General features: G+C 36.3%; 1 protein-coding gene across 1 annotated transcript in view; it reads right to left on the reverse strand.

Annotated features, from left to right (window-relative positions):
- The window catches only part of LOC145679417 (uncharacterized), a 31,475-nt gene extending 11,324 nt beyond the window's left edge, over positions 1-20,151 (reverse strand). The window contains exons 1-2 of the mRNA XM_081749998.1: positions 20,093-20,151; positions 17,917-18,387 (exon numbers count right to left, since the gene is read on the reverse strand). Of these exons, the coding sequence (XP_081606124.1) occupies positions 17,917-18,387; positions 20,093-20,151 (530 nt within the window). The remainder of the gene's footprint in view (positions 1-17,916; positions 18,388-20,092) is intronic.
- Between the last annotated feature and the right edge of the window lie 345 nt (positions 20,152-20,496).

The raw sequence follows: 20,496 nt of genomic DNA on the forward strand, positions 1-20,496 counted from the left end.
AGACCGCATGTAACGTATTTATTTAATCAATGAATAATAAATGGTGTATTTCCTGATGCTCTTAAATAGCTCAAATAAGACCAATATACAAGAAGGGAGACTCCACATCCGTCGAAAATTACAGACCAATTTCGCTGCCACCAGCTTTCAGTAAAATATTTTAACTTCTAATATACAGTAGACTATTAGATTTTCTCATCCATCGGAATATTATAACGAATTAGTAACACGGCTTTGTGCCCAACAAAACACCCAAACCGCTACCTATAGCTTAATAGACTATGTAATTAAAGGAATAAATGAGAAATTTCTAGAACTCGGTATATTTTTAGATCCGAGTGAGGCGTTTGATGTAATAAACCGTGAAATTCTTCTAAAAACCTAGAACATACGTGGAAACTGTCTCAAATTATGCAAATCTTATTTAGAAAATAGAAAGCAATAAGTCGAAATTATAAGAATTACAGGTGATTCTCAAATAAAATACAAATCAACTTATCGAGATATAAAATATGGAGTGCCACAAGGTTCGGTTTTAGGTTCACTCTTGTTCCTACTATATATAAACGATCTACCTAGCAATATTGATATTAAAAGTATGCTCTATGCCGACAATACTTCAATTATTATCAAAAGAAAATATGCAAAAGCTCTTGTTAATAATGCATATGACATAATGAAAAAAACCCTTCGCTTTTGGATTGATAGTAATCAGTGTTTTAAACAATACGATAACTTTTCCACTCAGCATATGCTAACAATATCAATGAATCCACAATACTTCTAAAAATAAGATACGTATAGGTAGTCAATGAAACAAAATTTTTAGCCATTATAAAAGATGAGCACTTCCGATGGAGTAGTCATATCGAAGCAACTATACATAAACTAAATTCGAGGCTATATGCTCTAAGAGTGTTGGAAGACAGATTAACACTAAAAAGCTTAATACAAATCTACTCTGGGTCCATACAGTATGGCATCCTATTTTGGGATAACGCTCCTGAAAGTAAAGCTATATTTATGGAATAAAAACAGGCCATTCGTACCACTGCAAACTTACATTACACAACAAATTTACATTACAAATCGTACTTTAAAAAGTTAATGATATTAACAGTTCCATCCATTTACATATATGAAGCATCATTTTTCAGTCTCACGCAAAGTGAATATGAGGTGAAAGGTCATCATTATAAGACTAGAGATCAAAACAAAAAGTTTTACTTTACTAAATTATCACTGGTACAGCAGGGCCCCAAACATATGACAAATAAAATATTCAATGCTTTGCCAAATGATATAAAATTGAAAAAAAAAAACTTAAATAAAGGACCCCGCACTTTTCTTATGGAAAGTGGCTTTCGGCTAATGTTGTTGAAACTTCGCTGGTTGATAGTTCTTAACATGTGGATCAAAAGTCTCAATGGGCACAAAGACCGAAATCCACTCCTTCCCCCCCAAAAAAGCCTCCAAGTAGCTGGGGGGAAGAACTGATTTCAGCATGTAAAACAATTTGTTGTTTTAATCAACTCAACAAGGACCCCAAACAACCACATGTTAGACTATCAAACTACCCCATTTGACACCGCCCTTTGCCCCCACATACCCCCCCCCCCCGAATTACCTTACGGATGTTCCATATTACTGTAGTTTATAGTTGCGCGTATGTGTTGAAATACCTACAGTTTTGGTCTCACCGACGATATAATGGGTTTCACGTATCGCTGATTACGAATCTGAGGTGAGAGTTCTAGAATTCAAGATGGAGGATCAATATGGCGGATCAAAAACACGAAACTCCTGAATGTAGCCACAAATAGCTTTTTACTAGGGTATTTTGGGTCGTTGGTTACGAATCTGAGGTCAAAATTCTTGAATTTAAGATTTCAGATCCAATACGGTGGATAAAAACGTCGAAGCCACAAACCGTAGTAGACTAGAGTGTTTTTAGATCGCTGTTTAAGTACGCAACATTCCTTGATACTTCATCCACCATGTAGAATTATTCTGCACCCTTGCCCTTTACCAAAACCCACCACAGATATCTTAATGCTGAACGGTGTTAAAAGAATTCATCAATTACCTGTTCATTATTTTCATTATTTCGGTTTGCAGCATGTAATGTGGTACTTAGCAATGAGTCATCGGGATATCTAATATTCTGTAAATGTCGTGCATGGCCTAAATACCACAAGACACTTGCAACGTGCGCACATGTACCTAATGTACGAGCACCGCTTTGACATGTACAGTAGTAACCTTGAATAACATTTTGATCATAATCCTGGTCATCTTCATTATTGGCTACATATGCTATGAAACCTTGATGCTTAGTTGCATTGCGGAACCTTGAGTAGAGACGTATGCGCAGGAATCCCGGTTCAGTTACGTTTTCGTCAAGCTGGAATTGCTCATCCTTATCTCGTATTAGTTTATCTTGGACGTAAGAGGATGAGAGATCTACTTGATATGTGCCTACAGTGAAATCTCGTAAGTAGTTTAAGTTAAGTACAGAGAAATCAATTAGGCCTTGATCATTCAGCGGTACCCATTGACCGTTCTTTCTAATAAGATTATCTACCTCAACTCTTGCTTTAGCAACGTTCGGCATGATTGACCTATTTCTCATTTCTCTAGCTAATTCAATGGTTGCATCTTGCATGAAAATAACGGGATGGTATCTGTTCAAAATAGCTCCAGCTATGCGATAGAAACTATTTAGTTTCTTTGCATGCTGCAGATTCAACGTTTGTGCTAGAAACTTAAAAACAGATCTTAGATGCCCGTTCATTGCCTCGACTATCCATCGACTTTTAGTAACTAGTCGAGGAGTATTCGCATCTTCTGTTGATAGTTGTCTTTCACGTGGTAGTAGGAGTGCGGGCATTCTATGATCAATTCCTAAATATTCCAGTAAAGGAATTGCATCGCGGTATCCTCTGTCTACTAACACAATGACCAGGATTATGATCAAAATGTTCTTCAAGGTTACTACTGTACATGTCAAAGCGGTGCTTGTAAATTAGGTACATATGCGCACGTTGCAAGTGTCTTGTGGTATTTAGGCCATGCACGACATTTACAGAATATTAGATATCCCGATGACTCATTGCTAAGTACCACATTACATGCTGCAAACCGAAATGATGAAAATAATGAACAGAAAATTGATGAATTATTTTAACACCGTTCAGCATTAAGATATATCCACAGATATCTTTCTGGTGGGTGAGTTTTGGTAAAGGGCAAGGGTGAAGAATAATTCTACATGGTGGATGAAGTATCAAGGAATGTTGCGTACTTAAACAGCGATCTAAAAACACTCTAGTCTACTACGGTTTGTGGCTTCGACGTTTTTATCCACCATATTGGATCTGCAATCTTGAATTCAAGAATTTTGACCTCAAATTCGTAACCAACGACCCAAAATACCCTAGTAAAAAGCTATTTGTGGCTACATTCAGGAGTTTCGTGTTTTTGATCCGCCATATTGATCCTCCATCTTGAATTCTAGAACTCTCACCTCAGATTCGTAATCAGCGATACGTGAAACCCATTATATCGTCGGTGAGACGAAAACTGTAGGTATTTCAACACATACGCGCAACTATAAACTACAGTAATATGGAACATCCGTAAGGTAATTCGGGGGGGGGGGGTATGTGGGGGCAAAGGGCGGTGTCAAGTGGGGTAGTTTGATAGTCTAACATGTGGTTGTTTGGGGTCCTTGTTGAGTTGATTAAAACAACAAATTGTTTTACATGCTGAAATCAGTTCTTCCCCCCAGCTACTTGGAGGCTTTTTTTGGGGAGGAAGGAGTGGATTTCGGTCTTTGTGCCCATTGAGACTTTTGATCCACATGTTAAGAAATATCAACCAGCGAAGTTTAAACAACATTAGCCGAAAGCCACTTTCCATAAGAAAAGTGCGGGGTCCTTTAAACAAAACTTAAAAATGTATCTAACAGAGAAAGAATTTTATAGTGTAAAAGAATACCAAGAAATATATGTATAACAATGTAAAAATATTTTACCTATATGTATAATCACATCTGTAAATCATATGTTTTTATAATCTTACATAATATGTTTATGTGAACTGAACCCTCCAAATACCATGTATTGGTTAGATGGAGTAAATAAATGAAATGAAATATAGATGTGAATATTCTTGTTGGAATATTTAAACATGTGCACATTTAATTATTCAACACTCAAAATTGTTAAGTACGGTGACAAATAGTATCCTCCTGAAGTAAGGATAGCTCGGACTAATAACAAACTTTGCACGTGGTACAGGAAATAAAAATATTTATCTTATTATAGCATTAATATATAGTTAGAATAGTATGTTATTAGTAGACTATACTCAAGTTATAGTTTGAGGGCTGAAATATGATCTGTCAAAATTTGGTGACCCGTGTTACAAAGAAAGAATATTACCACATTAAGTGTCCGTTGATAAAATAAAGGAGACAAGTGTGAAATTTAAGCATGCACATCACGAAAGAGAAATCTAAATTGGGACACTAAACATTACAGAAAAACAAAATTTGTAACACCTACCAAAATTTAAATAACGTAGACAAAATTTTACTCTAACAAAATAAAACGTGAAAGCTACTAAAGAGAATACAAATTCATAAATGTAGGTGGGTAATATATGATACTACTCTTCTTACTAGGAGCAACCGAATCGTTTGTGTTTTATCGTATAATTCATGCCCAGCTGGATGTACATTTTACTAGGATATTTCTTCTATGATGGGAACAAATTGGAATGTCTTATAATAGAATGGCCCATATCGCACCCTGTGTTACAAACACACATACCATTGATAGGACTACTTTGAATAATAGAATAATAGTCGAACAATCAAGACCGGAGAGAATAACAAATAAATTCAAAAATATCTATTTTGGTAAACGATTCACTGAGCAATGTTATATTTTAAATCCATTTTCTTGTTCTTATTATTAATGTTTTGTAAGATTGTTAGATGATTTTGTGAAACTAATGAGACATTTTCATGAATGGACACATTAAGGAGTAGTACAATTCAAAATATAAATTAATGAAACATGACAATATTTTAATGCGTATATCACTTACGAGATGCCTTTAATATGTAAAGCATAAAACAGATTTCGAAATTTCTTTTAAATTGATTAGAAGAAATGGATGGATAACGAAAGTAAATTATGACAAATAATTTATAGATTGATAAAGTGACAGCAAGTGCGAGAACTCAGAAGAAGAAAATCGTAAAGAATGATTATTTGAATATTATTATTGTAAGACTTTCAGTTTATTGATGAGTCATTTTAAATGTACGCACAAGGCTGTGCGAAAGACGTTCCTTTTGTTGTAAAGTGAAAAAACGAACAACAGGACATACAATACCATCTTCTAGGGGTGTTAATTCGTAACAGTTCGAATTAGTGCAACGCAAACTTTCCGTCTTATTTTGCGATTGATATCGTAGTTACTGTATGATTATTTTACATGTTTGGCGCTGGGTTGCGGTTCGCAAATTTTGATAAGGCTGATACAGAATTAGGCCCTAGATCTGAAATATTATCATAATACTTTATATGTTGAAAGCATGGGATTCCTATCGTGTTTAATGCATACTTCTCCAAAATATAATTACGCGCCTGATTTTTTTCTGAAGTCCCTTAAAACTGTCAGTTTGACAACAACGCATTCGAAATAATAGGAGGAGAAGTTGCAAGAAGAAAATAACGATACTTCCGAACACAGCTCAAAATTCGCTTTTCGAAATACTCAGCTTCTGTATGGTTGCTTAATGTAATGGTACTTTTAAAAGAAAATACTTTAGCAAATGCAAAAACGTTTGTTGTAGGTAAAACATGCACGCTTTTCGACCACAAAAATCGATGAAAAACGAACAATGTGGGTTGCTAAGAAGTGAGTTCGTTATCTATCCCTACAATTGGAGGAAAGCGATTCCTTTGACCATGGTTCGAATCCCACTGGGTGATTTTATTTATTTATATTTTGTACTTTTCAGTTATTTTTGTCGTACAGTTTTATAGTATATGTATCACACGGGGATTATTGACACAGGCGTAAAACCTTTTCTATATATCCCAATGTGATTCCTACTTAGTGCAAATCATTTCTTTCATCGATCCATAAAATTGTAGTAAACCTGAAAATAAATCCGGAGTTCTAGTGTTCAGGAAATCACTATCAGCCATTCGTGCAGTTTATTATAATTGAAGACTTTAGGGCAAAAACCATCAAGTCCATACAGTGAAAGTGTAAAGGAGATAGCTTCACAAAGGCTTCTCGTAATCCGATTTTCTTCAAACTTTGCACATATATTCTAGACCAAAAATAAATCAACACGTATTTTTTGTTTCTTTTGGAAAATTGGTAAAGGGGAGCAAAGGGCTCCTTTCAAGAAATGGTCTCCTTGATTAAAAGGGCCACATTAAAGAAACAAAATTCTGCCGATGCAAAGATGACTTCAAAGTAAGAAATACTTTTGTCGTTTTTGCGAGGAAACGGTTTCAGGGGCAATGCCCCCCTTCGAAATGACAGGAACAACACAATCATTACGGAAATTGGATTTCGGTGGAATTGCTTGAAATCGTGATATGTTCCAGATATTATGTTCCTGAGAAAAATCTCAATAGGCAAAACCACAAATCACTGACCGTTTGGCCATTACAGGGCCACTTTTTTTGAAAACAGTCAAATATAACGATATTCTGAATTTCGGTAAAAATGACTGAAACCGTGATATGTTGTAGATATTGGTTCATGAGAAAAAGCCTAAATGGGCATAACCACCAATCATTGACCGTTTGGCCACTACGAGGTCACTGTTTTGAAAGCAGCCGAGGATAGTGATATTCTGGATTTCGATGAAAATAACTGAAACTGATATGTTGTACGATGTTCTGTTGTACTGATAAGTTCTCGGCCCGCCCCACTTCCGAATGTACTACCCTGATGTAATTGGTCATGTGAAATGTTGATCTTTTATATATTTAAGTAACAAATTTCACAAGTCTACCATGAACAGTTTTTATTTTACAGGTGATTGAATGAACTATGGCGGAGCCAGATGTCAAATTCACCAAACAGGAGTTGCGAGGTGTATTAAGTTCTTCTTCCTGCAACAGAAGTCGCCCAAGGAAATCCATGGTTGCATGCTAGACACATTGGGTAGACAGTGCCCTTTATACTCCACTGTGAAGAAATGGTGTGCGAACTTCAAGCGTGGTGAATTTTCAACAGAAGATGGTGACAGGTGTGGCAGGCCAGTGTTAGTGTCAACTTCGGAGAAAGTGGACCAGATTCATGACCTGATTTTGAGCAACAGACAGATTTCGCTTTAGGAGATAGCTGACAAAGTGCATATATCCAAAGAACGTGTTGGGTCCATAATCCATGATCAGTTGGACATACGCAAGCTTTCTGCGAAATGGATTCCGAAATGTTTGAAAGTGGATCAGAAACGCGAACGTGTGAGATCATCGCAGGTGATTTTACGGCATTTTGCGAACTCCAAGGCCAATTTTTTGAATCGGCTTGTTATCCAGGATGAAACGTGGTTGCATTACTTTGATCTGGAAACCAAAGAGCAGTCATGCGAGTGGCGCCACTCAGGATATCCAAGGCCCCAAAAATTCAAATCACAAAAGTCCGCAGGAAAGGTACTTGCCTCAATATTCTGGGATAAGGATGGTGTTTTACTCTCATACTACCTTCCAAAGGGCCAACCATAACTGCAGAGTATTACTGCAGTCTGCTGGCTAAGGTAACGGACGCTATTAAAGAAAAGCGCCGGTGAAAGTTGACACGAGGTGTCTTGTTCTTGCAGGATAATGCTCCCGTCCACAAGGCTGGCAGAACAATGGATTTTCTGAGGGACCTAGGGTTTCAGTGCATTGACTACCCACCTTACTCGCCAGATCTTGCCCCTTCTGATTATTATCTGTTTCCAAAACTCAAAACAGCTCTGAAAGGAGAGAAATTTCACAGTGATGAAGAGGTGATAACAACTGCGGAACATTTTTTGCAGACCTTGAGAATTTTTTTTGAGGGGTTGGAGACGTTGCAGCATCGAAGTGCCAAGTGTGTTGACCTTCGAGGGGACTATGTTGAATAGCCTCACACTTTCATGCCTGCAGCTCAAGTCCTTCTGGGTCGGGCCGAGAACTTATCAGCCCACTCTCATAGATATTGTGTTCCTGAGAAAAAGTCTCAATAGGCACAGTCACCAATCAATGAGGATTTGGTCACTACAGGGCCATATTTCTGAAAACAGCAGAATACAACGGTTTCTAGATTTTGATAAAAATTACTGAAACCGTGATATGTTGTAGATATTGTGACCCTGAGAAAGTCTCAATGGGCACAACCACCAATCACTGACCGTTTGGCCACTGCAGAGCCACTTTTTTGAAAACAGAACCTAACGGTATTCTGGATTTTGGTGGAATTGCTTGAAACCATGATATGCTGTAGATATTATGATCCTGAGAAAAAGTTTTAATGGACAAAACCACCAATTACTGACCGTTTGGCCACTACGAGCCCACTTTTTTTGAAAGCAGCCGAGCCGAAGACAGTGATATTTTGGATTCGGTCAAAATGACAGAAACCGTCTTGTACATATTGTCATGCTGAGAAAAATTTTCAATGGACACAATCACAAATCACTAATCGCTTGGTCACCATAAGGCTACTTTCTTGAAAACAGCCAAGAATAACGATGTTCTGGATTTCAGTAAGAATGAGTAAAAGTGTGATATGTTGTAGATCTTCTCATCTTGAGAAAAAATCTTAATGGACACAACCACCATTTATTGACCGTTTAACCACTACAGGTCCAGATTCTTGAAAACATATCAGGTATAACGATATTTTTGATTTTGGTGTAAATGAGTGAAGTTGTGATATGTTGTAGGTGTTGTGATCCTGAGAAAAATTGTCTAGGGCTTTCCAGGGTTTTCCTTTGTCCGGCAAGATGAACATCGGAATGTTGTCTACGCTAAAATGATGTTAGCCACTACTCTCCCCATCTCTTTTCCGGGTTGTGGGATAGGAATTTTCAGGGTTTCATACAATTCCACCAAAATTCAAGAATATCATTACCTTCTGCTGGTTTAAAAATGTGGCCCAGAATTGCCAAATGGTTAGTGATTTGTGGTTGTGCCCATTGAGACTTTTTTCTCAGGATCACAGTATCTACAATATATAACTTTTTCAAGCAATTACACCGAAATCCAGAACACTATCTTCTGCTGTTGTCAAAAAACGTGGCCTTGAAGTGGCCAAAGGGTCAGGTGATAGGTGTTTGTGCCCATTAAGACTTTTTCTCAGGAACATAATATTAATAACATATTATGGCTTCAAGCAATTGTACCAAAATCCAGAATACCGTTAACTTCTACTGTTTTCAAAAAATTGGCCTCGTAGTGGCCAAACAGTCATTGATTGGTGGTTGTGCCTGTTGAGACTACAATATCTACAATAGACTACAATATCACAATATCTACAATATATCACGGTTTCAAGCGATTCCACCAAAATCCAGAGTACCGTCACAATGTGCTCTTTTAAAAAAGTGTCCCTGTTGTCGGATGTTTGGAAGAAGTGGAATGGATATTTGACCAACTCTCGCGATACCATATGAAAATTCTCTTAGGGGATTTCAATGCGAAGGTATGTCAAGAGGTTATTTTCAAACCGATTATAAAGAACAAAAGTCTGCATAAGGAAAGTAATGACAACGGCGTTAGACTCGTGAACTTTGCAGCATCCAAAAACCTAATCGTGAAGAGTACAAAATTCCCACATCGCGACGTTCATAAATACACTTAGACCTTCCCAGACGGAAAAATACATAATCAAATTGCTCATGTTTTAGTAGATAGAAGAAGGCAATCTAGCATAATTGATGTTAGGTCGTTTAGAGAGGCTGATTGTGACACTGATCACTACCTGGTAGCAGCGATAATACGAGAGACATTATCGTTAATTAAAGGTAATATTCAATGTCCGAAATCGAAGAGATTTAATTTAAAGAAATCAGAAGAGAGCCAGGTAAGAGAGGAATACCAGATTGAAGTTTCGAATAGATTCTCGGTTTCAGAAGATTCGGAGTGCACTAGTGTTTAGGATACTTGGATTGAAATTAGAGATAGCATTAAAATTTCAGCAAAAGAAAAAATGGGACACGCGGAAATACGTAGGAACAAACCATGGTTCGACCAGGAATGCATTAAACTAGCAGAGAAGAGAAAAGAGCCAAAATTACGCTGGCTACAAAATTCGAATGAAATAACTACACAAAATTTCGCAGATATCAGGCGGAAAACTTCCAAAACTTTTAGAACAAAGAAACGTTATTTTTTAAAAGCTAAAATTAAGGAACTTGAAGATAATAGTAAAAATAAAAACATTCGGGACATGTATAAGGGGATCAACGAATTTTAGAAATGCTATCAACCTCGTGCTTATATATTAAAGAAAGCTGACAGTACAGTTCTCACTGATACGAATAGCATCTTAAATAGATAGAAAGATTTCTTTGACGATTTGCTGAACACGCAGCCAAAAACTAATGTGCGTAAAGAAAAAGAGGTACACATCGCAGAATCGTATATTCCAGAACCCAACCGAATAGAAGTAGAAATCGCTATAAAGAAATTAAAGAAACACAAATCTCCGGGTGTAGATGAAATTCCGGCTGAGTTAATTTTAGCTGCTGGCGAAAAATTGTGGAACAAGATACTCAAACTCATTCTCCTTATCTGGAACACGGAAGAATTGCCACAAGAGTGGAAAGAATCAATCATTGTTCCAATTCACAAGAAAGGCTACAAAACTGACTAATAATTTTCGAGGCATATCTCTTCTGTCAACATCCTATAAAATCCTTTCAAATATTCTCTTAGCAAGACTGACCCCATACGCAGATGAAATTATTGGAGATTATCAGTGCGGATTTAGACGATATCGATCAACTATCGACCAAATATTTACCATTCGCCAAATACTCGAAAAAAAGTGGGAATACAATACCCCAGTACATCAACTATTTATTGATTTTAGAAAGGATACGACTCGGTTAGGAGGGAAACATTATACAACGCTCTTACAGAATTTGGAATACCGAAAAAGCTAATTAGTTTAAATAAAATATGTTTAAATGAATCCCAAAGTAAAGTTCGGGTAGGAAAATTTTTGTCCACGAGCTTCCACGTCGAAAATGGCCTGAAACAAGGAGATGCGTTGTCGCCATTATTATTCAACTTTGCCCTGGAATACACTATAAGGATGATCAAAGATAGCAACCAGGGCCTAGATTGAACAGTGTTCACCAGATTATGGCATATGCTGATAATGTAAATTTAATAGGGGTGATAGGAGAACAATAGAAAAAAACGTAGAGATCTTATTAAATGCTTGCAGGGACATGGGTTTAGAAGAAAATGCAAGAGAAAACTAATTACATGGAAGTGCGTCGGGACCGTATACGGCAAATTGTGGATGCGTTAAAATATTAAATACTTTTGATAAAGTGAATACTTTCAAATATCTAGGATCAATATTAACAGACGAAAATCATATTCACGAAGAAATTAAATATCGACTAAAAGCGGGGAATTCTTGTTACTATTCGGTTCAGATTCTTGTCTTCGCGAATTCTGTCGAGAAATTTGAAGCTTAAAATATACAAAACGATAATCCTGCCTGTTGCTCTGTATGGTTGCGAAACATGGTCGCTTAGTCTGAGGGAAGAACATAGACTGAAAGTATTTGAAAACAAGGTCCTGAGACGAATATTCAGACCCAAGAGGAACGGAAATGGGAAATGGCTTAAACTTCGTAACGAGGAACAACATAGTTTATACGGTTTACCCAATATTGTTAAGGTCGTCAAGTCTAGGAGGCTTAGGTGGCAGGTCATGTAGCTAGAATGGAAGAAAGTAGAAACGCTTAAAAGGTCTTGACTGGAAGACCAATCGGAAAACGACAATTAGGAAGGCCTAGGCACAGATGGGAGGACAATATTAAGATGGATCTCGCAGAGATAGAAATACAAAGTAGAAACTGGATCCAATTGGCTAAGGATAAAAGTCAGTGGAGAGCTTTAGTGAACGCGGCATTGAACCTCCGGGTTCCATAGGCCATAGAGTTAGTTAGTTAGTTAGTTATTCCCTGTAGTCGACAAACGGTCATTGATTTGTGGCTGTGCATGTTGAGACTTTTTCTCAGGATTACAATATCCTCAACATATCACAATTTCAAGCAATCCTACCCAAATCTAGAATAATTTTACCTTTAACTGCTTTCAAAAACGTGTCTCTGTAGTGACCAAACTGTCATTGACTGGTGGCTGTGCCTTTTGAGACTTTTTCTCAGGATCACAACCTACAACAAATCGCGGTTTTTGTCATTTTCATCGAAATCCACAATATCGTTGTGGCCCTGCAGTGGCCAAACGGTCAGTGACTTGTGTTTGTACCCATTTAGACTTTTCCTCAGGAGCAAAGTATATACGATTTTAAGCAATTCCACCGAAATGCAATTTCCGTAATGATTGTGTGCTGTGCTTTGTCATTTCAAATTGAGCCATTCCCCCTGCAACCCTTTTCTCGCGGAAACAACAAAACAAGTATTTTCTACTTTGAAGTCGTCTTTGCATCGACAGAGTTTTGTTTCTTTAATGTGGCCCTTTTAATCTAGGAGGCCCTTTTTTGAAAGGGGCCCTTTGCTCCCCTTAACCTATTTACCGAAAGAAACAAACCCCCCCCCAAAAAATACGTGTTGATTTATTTTTGGTCTAGGATATATGTCCCAAGTTTGAAGAAAACGGATGACGAGAAACCCTTGTGAAGCTATCTCCTTTACACTTTCACTTTTTGGATTTGACGGGTTTTGCCCCAAAGTCTTAAATTATTAAATTAAGGAACAGAAAATGTTTGAAGATACTAAATTTAGCGAGACAACATTTTATTTCTTCGCAGTTCGTTGTTACACTTATAAACTTTATTTTGTCTTGGTGCATTAGAACGATTTTACACAGCTTTCCACGATAATCTCATATTTTTCACTTAAACGCTTTAATAGATCTCAATAGTATATCCTAGTTACATATCACCGTTTTTTAGAGAGTGTATCATAAGAATGTCCTCAAAATTCTATAAAGCACTGTCTATCAACTTACCCCGAACAATCTGATATAAGTACAATATTTTGAGAGTAGAGATGAGGTGTGTTTTTTACTGCTTTCAAAACGATTTTGTCTGAGGCTCAAAGTAGTAATGTAAGTCATATCCTGAATTACGAATTCTACTAAAGCCTGCTTCTATCCTTTTAATAAAGATAAATAATATGTTCACAAATGAGCACTTGTCTACTTTTTTTTAAATAAAAAGGACTGTCTGGGGAGAAATCAATACTAGTTGGGATTAGCTTGGACACTATCTGATATATCGTAGCTCCTGCGCGCATATTTACCAATCCCAAACGTTTGAGCATACGAAGTTTGTATCCTGTAATCTTAATGGCCGAGCATGCATATATATAATATATATATATATATATATATATATATATATATATATATATATATATATATATATATATATATATATATATATATATATATATATATATATATATATATGACGTAAGGAACCAGACGTTTGGTGAATCAATGTATGTGAAGCAAATTTTGTATGTCAACTTTAGGTACACCACTCGAAATAATTGTTAAACAACTATAATTCTTTCTCTTTTCCTTCTTAGCGTCCTACAAGAGATTTGTCCTGGGTGACATGACAGTACCCTATCTAGCAAAGATGAAGTTCAAGGGGATCACGAGAAGTAATTGTTGAAAAATTACACTTCTTTCATGATTTATGTATATCCAAGTGGCCACTAAAAGGCGCGAATGATATCTAAGTAAGACGGGGGCAGGGCAAAGCTGGTGACTAAACGGCATGGTAGCGCATCCGAATATAGTATCAGCGACAGCAAGCTCTCGTGGATTTTTAGTCGAGCTCAATTCCCAACTTTTGACCCTCTAAATACTGAACAAATTTGGAGGTAATCAATCAAGTGATCCTTGAGATGTTTTCGTCTTGCGGAAGGACGGATACACGGACAGGGTAAATATTTAAGGGAGTTAAATCAATCTCCTTAACAAGATTTGTTCGTAATTATAGTAATTGTGTCTACAAAATAGAAGTTGTTTCCTGTTTCTACCTATGTATCCTCATGAAGATTCGAAAAAACTGTCTAAAAGGGGGAAAGTTAGGGACGAAAATTTTCTTCTTCAAGTGGTCGAATAATTATGCCAGGGGGAAATTCTTGGCATCCCCCTGTAAATACATATACTGGAAGGAAATAACGCTTTTACCCATTTAGTGTTTATGTACCCGTCCATGTACCCTTAAAAATGAACAAAAATTTCTCAGATTATTCATTCCATTGGTGTTTGGGAAATCATCGGATACTAACGGCAATCAGTAAGCGACTTTTTAAAGCACGACTTCTGAAGAAAGAAAAATTGGAAATGAATTATAAGATCAAAAATTGTAAACTAAGAACAGCGGAAAAGTTTTTGAAAAATAAATAAAAGGATCCAGGCAAGGGCGCCCATCATGGAGGAAGGTGGGGCGCTCGCCCCTAAGAGAAAATGTTACTTGGGAATATGGAAAGCCCAATAGAATTTTCACATTAGTTATAGGAAAATTTGAAAGTATATTTAAAACCTCGCTTATATTTGCCCCCCCCTTGGAAACCACAACATAGGTGCCCTTCGATCCAGGGATTCTAGCCGAGTTCAAAAGTTCTGAATTCCCACAGAAAGAAAGAGCTAAACACTCACGGCTATCGAAACAAATTGTGGAACTGCCTTTCAGTTATATTGTTAGCGAGAGAACTCCTTATTTATTCATTTTTATTACGATGTTCTTTAACGAAACAGATTTCCACTGACAATACCCATATGGTATTACAAAAACAACAAAACTATACTTTAGGATTTTCGATGGCTTGGAAAATCAGACGGGGATTCCTAGCGGTATATTAACTAGAGATGCAAAAAAGCCGGCTTTTTTGAATCGATGTTTTTTTCACATAAAAAGCCGGCTTTTTTTAAAAAACGAGAATTTGGGAAATTTTCGCTTTTTTAATTTTCATGAGTTTTCTATCTAAATAGCTTTCTTATAGTATATTATATAGTTAGATAAGAATTCCATGACCTAAATGTCATATTTCGCTCTAAAATGCACCATCAAGATGGATGTAACACACGCTTTACGAATTAAAGCTAACATGAAGAATATAGTATTTGAGGGCAGTTTTAGAGGTTATTTAACTTTATTTTAACTTTTGAGTTATCGACATTTTTTTCTCTAGATCATTTTAGTTTGTCATTCGTGTTTCATTTCTAAGAGCTTAGTAATCTAACTTCTAGCGCAAAAGTTTAACTTCCGTCAAAGAGTACGTTTTTCAATATATCCGTCAAACCGTACTTCCACATTTCTGTTATACTGTAGCTGTACAACGATTTAGCAATAATTTTCCGGATACAACCTTGAATACCAATTTATACTCAGTAGCGGATTTAGAAAAGTACTTTGGGAGGGGTTTCTCTGATTGTTTCGTTTTCTAAAATGTCCTAATTTTATTTGGGGGGAGCTTGAAGTTTATGAGTACAGGCATAACTAATATTTCGTTTCGTTTATATATTTAACGATAATCTTCCGGATACAACCTTGAAGATCATTTTATACTGAGAATCAGTGGCGGATTTAGAAAAGTATTTTGGCAGGGGTTTTTCTGACTAATGCTTAGTTTTTCTAAACATTCGTAATTTTTATTTGACGGAAGTTTAAAGCTTATGAGTAAAGGCATAACTAATAGATATTTCGTTTGTTTTAGACATTCCGTAATTTGGGGGAACAGGCTTCAGTCCGAAAGACCGCCCCCCTAACCTTCGCAAAACCGTCACTGCTGGTAATTAGTAATAATGATTTAAAAACAATAAGAAAGGAAGTCGGCCAACTCACAGTACACGCACTATTTCTACTTCACAGATGGAATGAAGAAAAGCTTTGTCAGAATGGTCGAATGCTGAGTTGAATCCCGGACTTCCCGATAGAAACACAAAAGCTCCACTCAGTCATGTTTGTTGTGCAGTTGTATTTATCTTAACAAATATATTCCGTAGACCATTTTTTTCTTTTGGTGGTGGTGGGGTTGAGAGAGTTCTGTAATGATATGAAGGGTGTGAGCCAAGAACATGGTAACTAACAAATTTTAAATTACCGAGATATGCAGCACCAGATAGACAGCAGCGCATAGATATGCAGCACCAGATGTGCAGCCTTTAAGTGTATCTTATAAATCTAAGCAATTTTCTTATGTTTTATTTTAAATTTTATTTTGTTCCAAAAAAAGGGTATGGGATATTTTGAAGTAAAAATATTACATAGAATTTTGCTAGTTATTTGTATATTTTTTAAAAGAAGTATTTACTTTTAGTGTTGGCTGGTTTACACCAGCTGTTTTTCTTCTTTTTTAAAAATAATAAACAACTGGTTTAAACCAAAAAATAAAAAGAACGAAAATTAAGATTCGTGTGAACTTCATGGTGACGTTTCCACATATCAAACCATCTGCATTAGTTTTATTTCCTTTTCACCTTTTAATCAAGGTGTCCCATGTTCAATTCTCGGTCGAACCACATGCGTAAACAAAGTAGTGGTTCGGATGTAACTTTAAGCGAAAGTCTTCTCTTTGATAACCTCGGTATTACGTAAGGATGTTAAGCCTGAACATACGAAACGAAACCAAATTGTATATTTCTGCATGCCTGAATGCCTGTTGTTTTATAAAGAAGCCAAGGTTGCTTAAATATATTGATAGAAATTGGCAATATTTATCGATTGCCTACCTAGCTTCCAACATTAGCTTGGATTGGACTTTCAATGATATGTACGTACTAAATTTGTAATTTAATACCTCAGTTTAGCGTTCTGATTATGATACGTTGACCTTTAAATTTTACATGCAAAGCAATAACAGGATTTTCCCGTTATTGTTTTACATTTAAAAGAATGACGGGATTTTCCCGATGGCTAGGAGGGGAGTTTCCCAATTTAAGAAATTTACTGACCGGACTTCTTTAAGCTTATGTGACCTCTTCTAGCATAACCCCGTTGTTGCATAACAACACCAAAGCGAAACAAACTTATTTCTATCAACATGTAATATAAATATGTAAAGCAAAATATCTAAACCCAAAAAACCTGGTTTAAACCAAAAAAACCTAGTTTAAACTCCCCCCCCCAAAACGGGTTTTTGGCATTTTCAAAAACAACCATGGTTCTTGCCAACCCTGCTTACTTTTGTATATAGGAGGTTAAACAAATCTTATTATATACATTGGTTAATCCTTTGAAATTCATAATGTAAATATGTTGAGAAGTAAAACTGTTTGAAATATCTTTTTGAAATTCATGGCTTATTTTCGAGGTTTTATATTATTATCGGCATTAACCACTAATTAAATGACTTTTTGTATTTATAGAGAAGCGAAACAAAATCTGCTTTATCAATTTAAAGCAGAATTTTGAAAAAAGCCCAAAATTTCCCAAGCAAAAAAGCGAAGCAGAAAAAACCGAGTTTTTTTTCCAAAAAGCCGTTTTTTTTTGAGCCCTTGCATCTCTAATATTAACAGTGCCGCTTTGAACAAGATAAGCAATTTGAAGAAATCAGAAATCAAATATTCGGACAATGAAGAAGTAAGTATCGTAAAGATTATCCTATACATTGCAATTTGAAAAATTAAGGTGATCTTTAGCATATGCATTCTATGAATGTATTAATATAAGAAAGTACGAAACTTACCATGCTATATAAACAAAATAATGGGGAAGTGCAGGTATATCACAGAAATCTATCATACGACGCAATAAACGTTGTTTATTTATGGCTTGTGAATTGGTTGTCCCACTTGCGTATGTTGTTGAATCTGAATCTGAATCCGTAGATGATGACAGGGAATCCTCCTCGCTTGAATCTGAGAATGAGACGCTTGAGTCACTACTCCCTTCATTATGTGAATGAATACTGAGGCGATATAGGTCAACGGATTGGAATCTGAAATCACTACTACTTGAACCGGGAATAATGCTTGTTCTATCTCGCATTGAAGAGCGAGGACTCCTAAATCTTTGACTACTTCTACCAGCTTTGCTTCTGTGGGTATTTGAAGCATGAGCAACAATAAAATCTTGATGACTCTTCGCTTTAATATCAGTTTCTTCATACTCTAATTTCAAAACGACTGGAGCAGGTTTCCGATTGGGTTGAGATTTTCTGTAAGATAAAATGATACAAGTTACTTTTGTTTTTACAAAAAAATACTAATTTGCTGTTACAGCATAAACACCATCATACCACTAATACAAACACACACACACACACACACACACACACACACACACACACACACACACACACACACACACATATATATATATATATATATATATATATATATATATATATATATATATATATATATATATATGTGTGTGTGTGTGTGTGTGTGTAGAAAAAAGGGTTCATACTTTAAAACAAGAAAAGGAGAAGAAATTTATTGGGACGGATATACAAGTATATACTTCGGCTACATGTCGGTGTAGTCAGCATGAACCCCTCATGTAAGCATGAACCCCTCATGTTCCACATACCCCTCGTGTAAGAATCTCCCAACTGTGAGTGTAGCCCGTCCAGAACTGATGGCTTGAGCACTTTACTTCGTTGAAACGCTTCGATGTAAGCCACTTTTCAGGCGGAGGAAAACTTCGCTGGGGCAAGGTCGGAGCTGTAAGGGCACTTCATATCTAGCGGGATTTTGTATTATGGCAGCCAATTCAGCTTATTCCTACTCGCACGTACGAACTTCGCTCGGCTGATCCTATCTCTGTTGTAAGCACAGTATACTAAGGCAGACTCCTGTGCATGCTCAACTTTATCAGTATTGGCAACCCCGGGCAAAATTATCATCCTTTTTGCACATTCGACAAATATATATATATATATATATATATATATATATATATATATATATATATATATATATATATATATATATATATATATATATATATATATATATATATAGTGGACTATTTATAAATATGCTTTTGTATATTTTAAAGTAATTTATAAAAAACATTCCAATTTCTTTTCATGAAAATATCGACAAGGAGACATTGACATACTCTGAGATACCATCAGAATAACAGTGTTGTCAGCCGAACTTAAACTTTTATTTTTTCAAATGGCACACTTAAGATTTGTTCGCATTTTAAATATACATGTTAAATGAACCTGAAAATATCACATTTATTATTCAGTGTTGAAAATTAAGGAGACTATCACAAATCTCCAAATTTTTGGAGGCCTATACTACAATAATAACGAATCTGAGACAGGACAGGCAATGAACGCCCAAAGTACCTTAGTTCTAAAATTTCTATCATGATATGACTTACTTGAAATGAATAGGAACAATGTTACAAGGAACTGAAAATTTAACTTTTATGAAAAGACTTTATTTCGAAAAGTGCTGAGATAAGTACCATATTGAATCACATAGACGGTTTTCAATAGATGTAAAGATCATTATGATGCTCAGAGCAATTAAATATCGTAAACAGTTCTGAAGATAAAGTAAACACTGATAAAGTTTACAACACTGCTTAATACGAGGATCATTTCACTCACAGTGGCAACATAGTTGTGAAATGGAATGTAGTGAATCGCTTACATCAAGAAGCTTACAGTTCTTCAATGTATCTCCGTCAGCCTGTTGAACCCTTCGCCAGCTGTCTGGTAACCGTTGAATACCTGTCAAAGCCCCACTTTATGAGAGGTTGTTGACAGTGCGCCCTAAGGCACGAACAATGCAGGGAATGTCTCTGAAATGTTTGCCCCTGAGAGGTTCTTTAATTTTTGGGAAAAGATCAAATTCAGAGGGGCTCATATCCGAGGAGTATGACGGGTGCTCCAGTACCTCCCAACCCCATCATCGTAACAGAGTATGTACTGGATTGACTGTATGGCATCTGACATTGTCGTGTAGGAGAATTGGTCCAGATTCAAGAAGGTGTGAACGTTTGCACCACAATGCTGATCGCAAATGGTGACTGAGGTATGAAGCATAGTAGGCAGAATTGACGATAACGCCCGTTGGAACTTGATGTGACAGGATAATGCCTTCGTTGTCGTATGACATTATCATCATCACCTTCACATTTGCTGGCTCTTGCCTAAGCTATTTCGATCTTGGTGATTCTGGGTGGCGCCATTCATTCGACTGACGTTTCAATTAAGGCTCGTAAGATCTTCCCCACGTTTCGTCACTTGCAATAATACGGCGCATCACCTTCCTCATTGTAACGTTGAAGGTGTAGGCGC

This window comes from Thermobia domestica, chromosome 2 (genome assembly GCF_964235325.1).
Source record: "Thermobia domestica chromosome 2, izTheDome1.hap1.1, whole genome shotgun sequence".
Lineage (NCBI taxonomy): Eukaryota > Metazoa > Arthropoda > Insecta > Zygentoma > Lepismatidae > Thermobia > Thermobia domestica.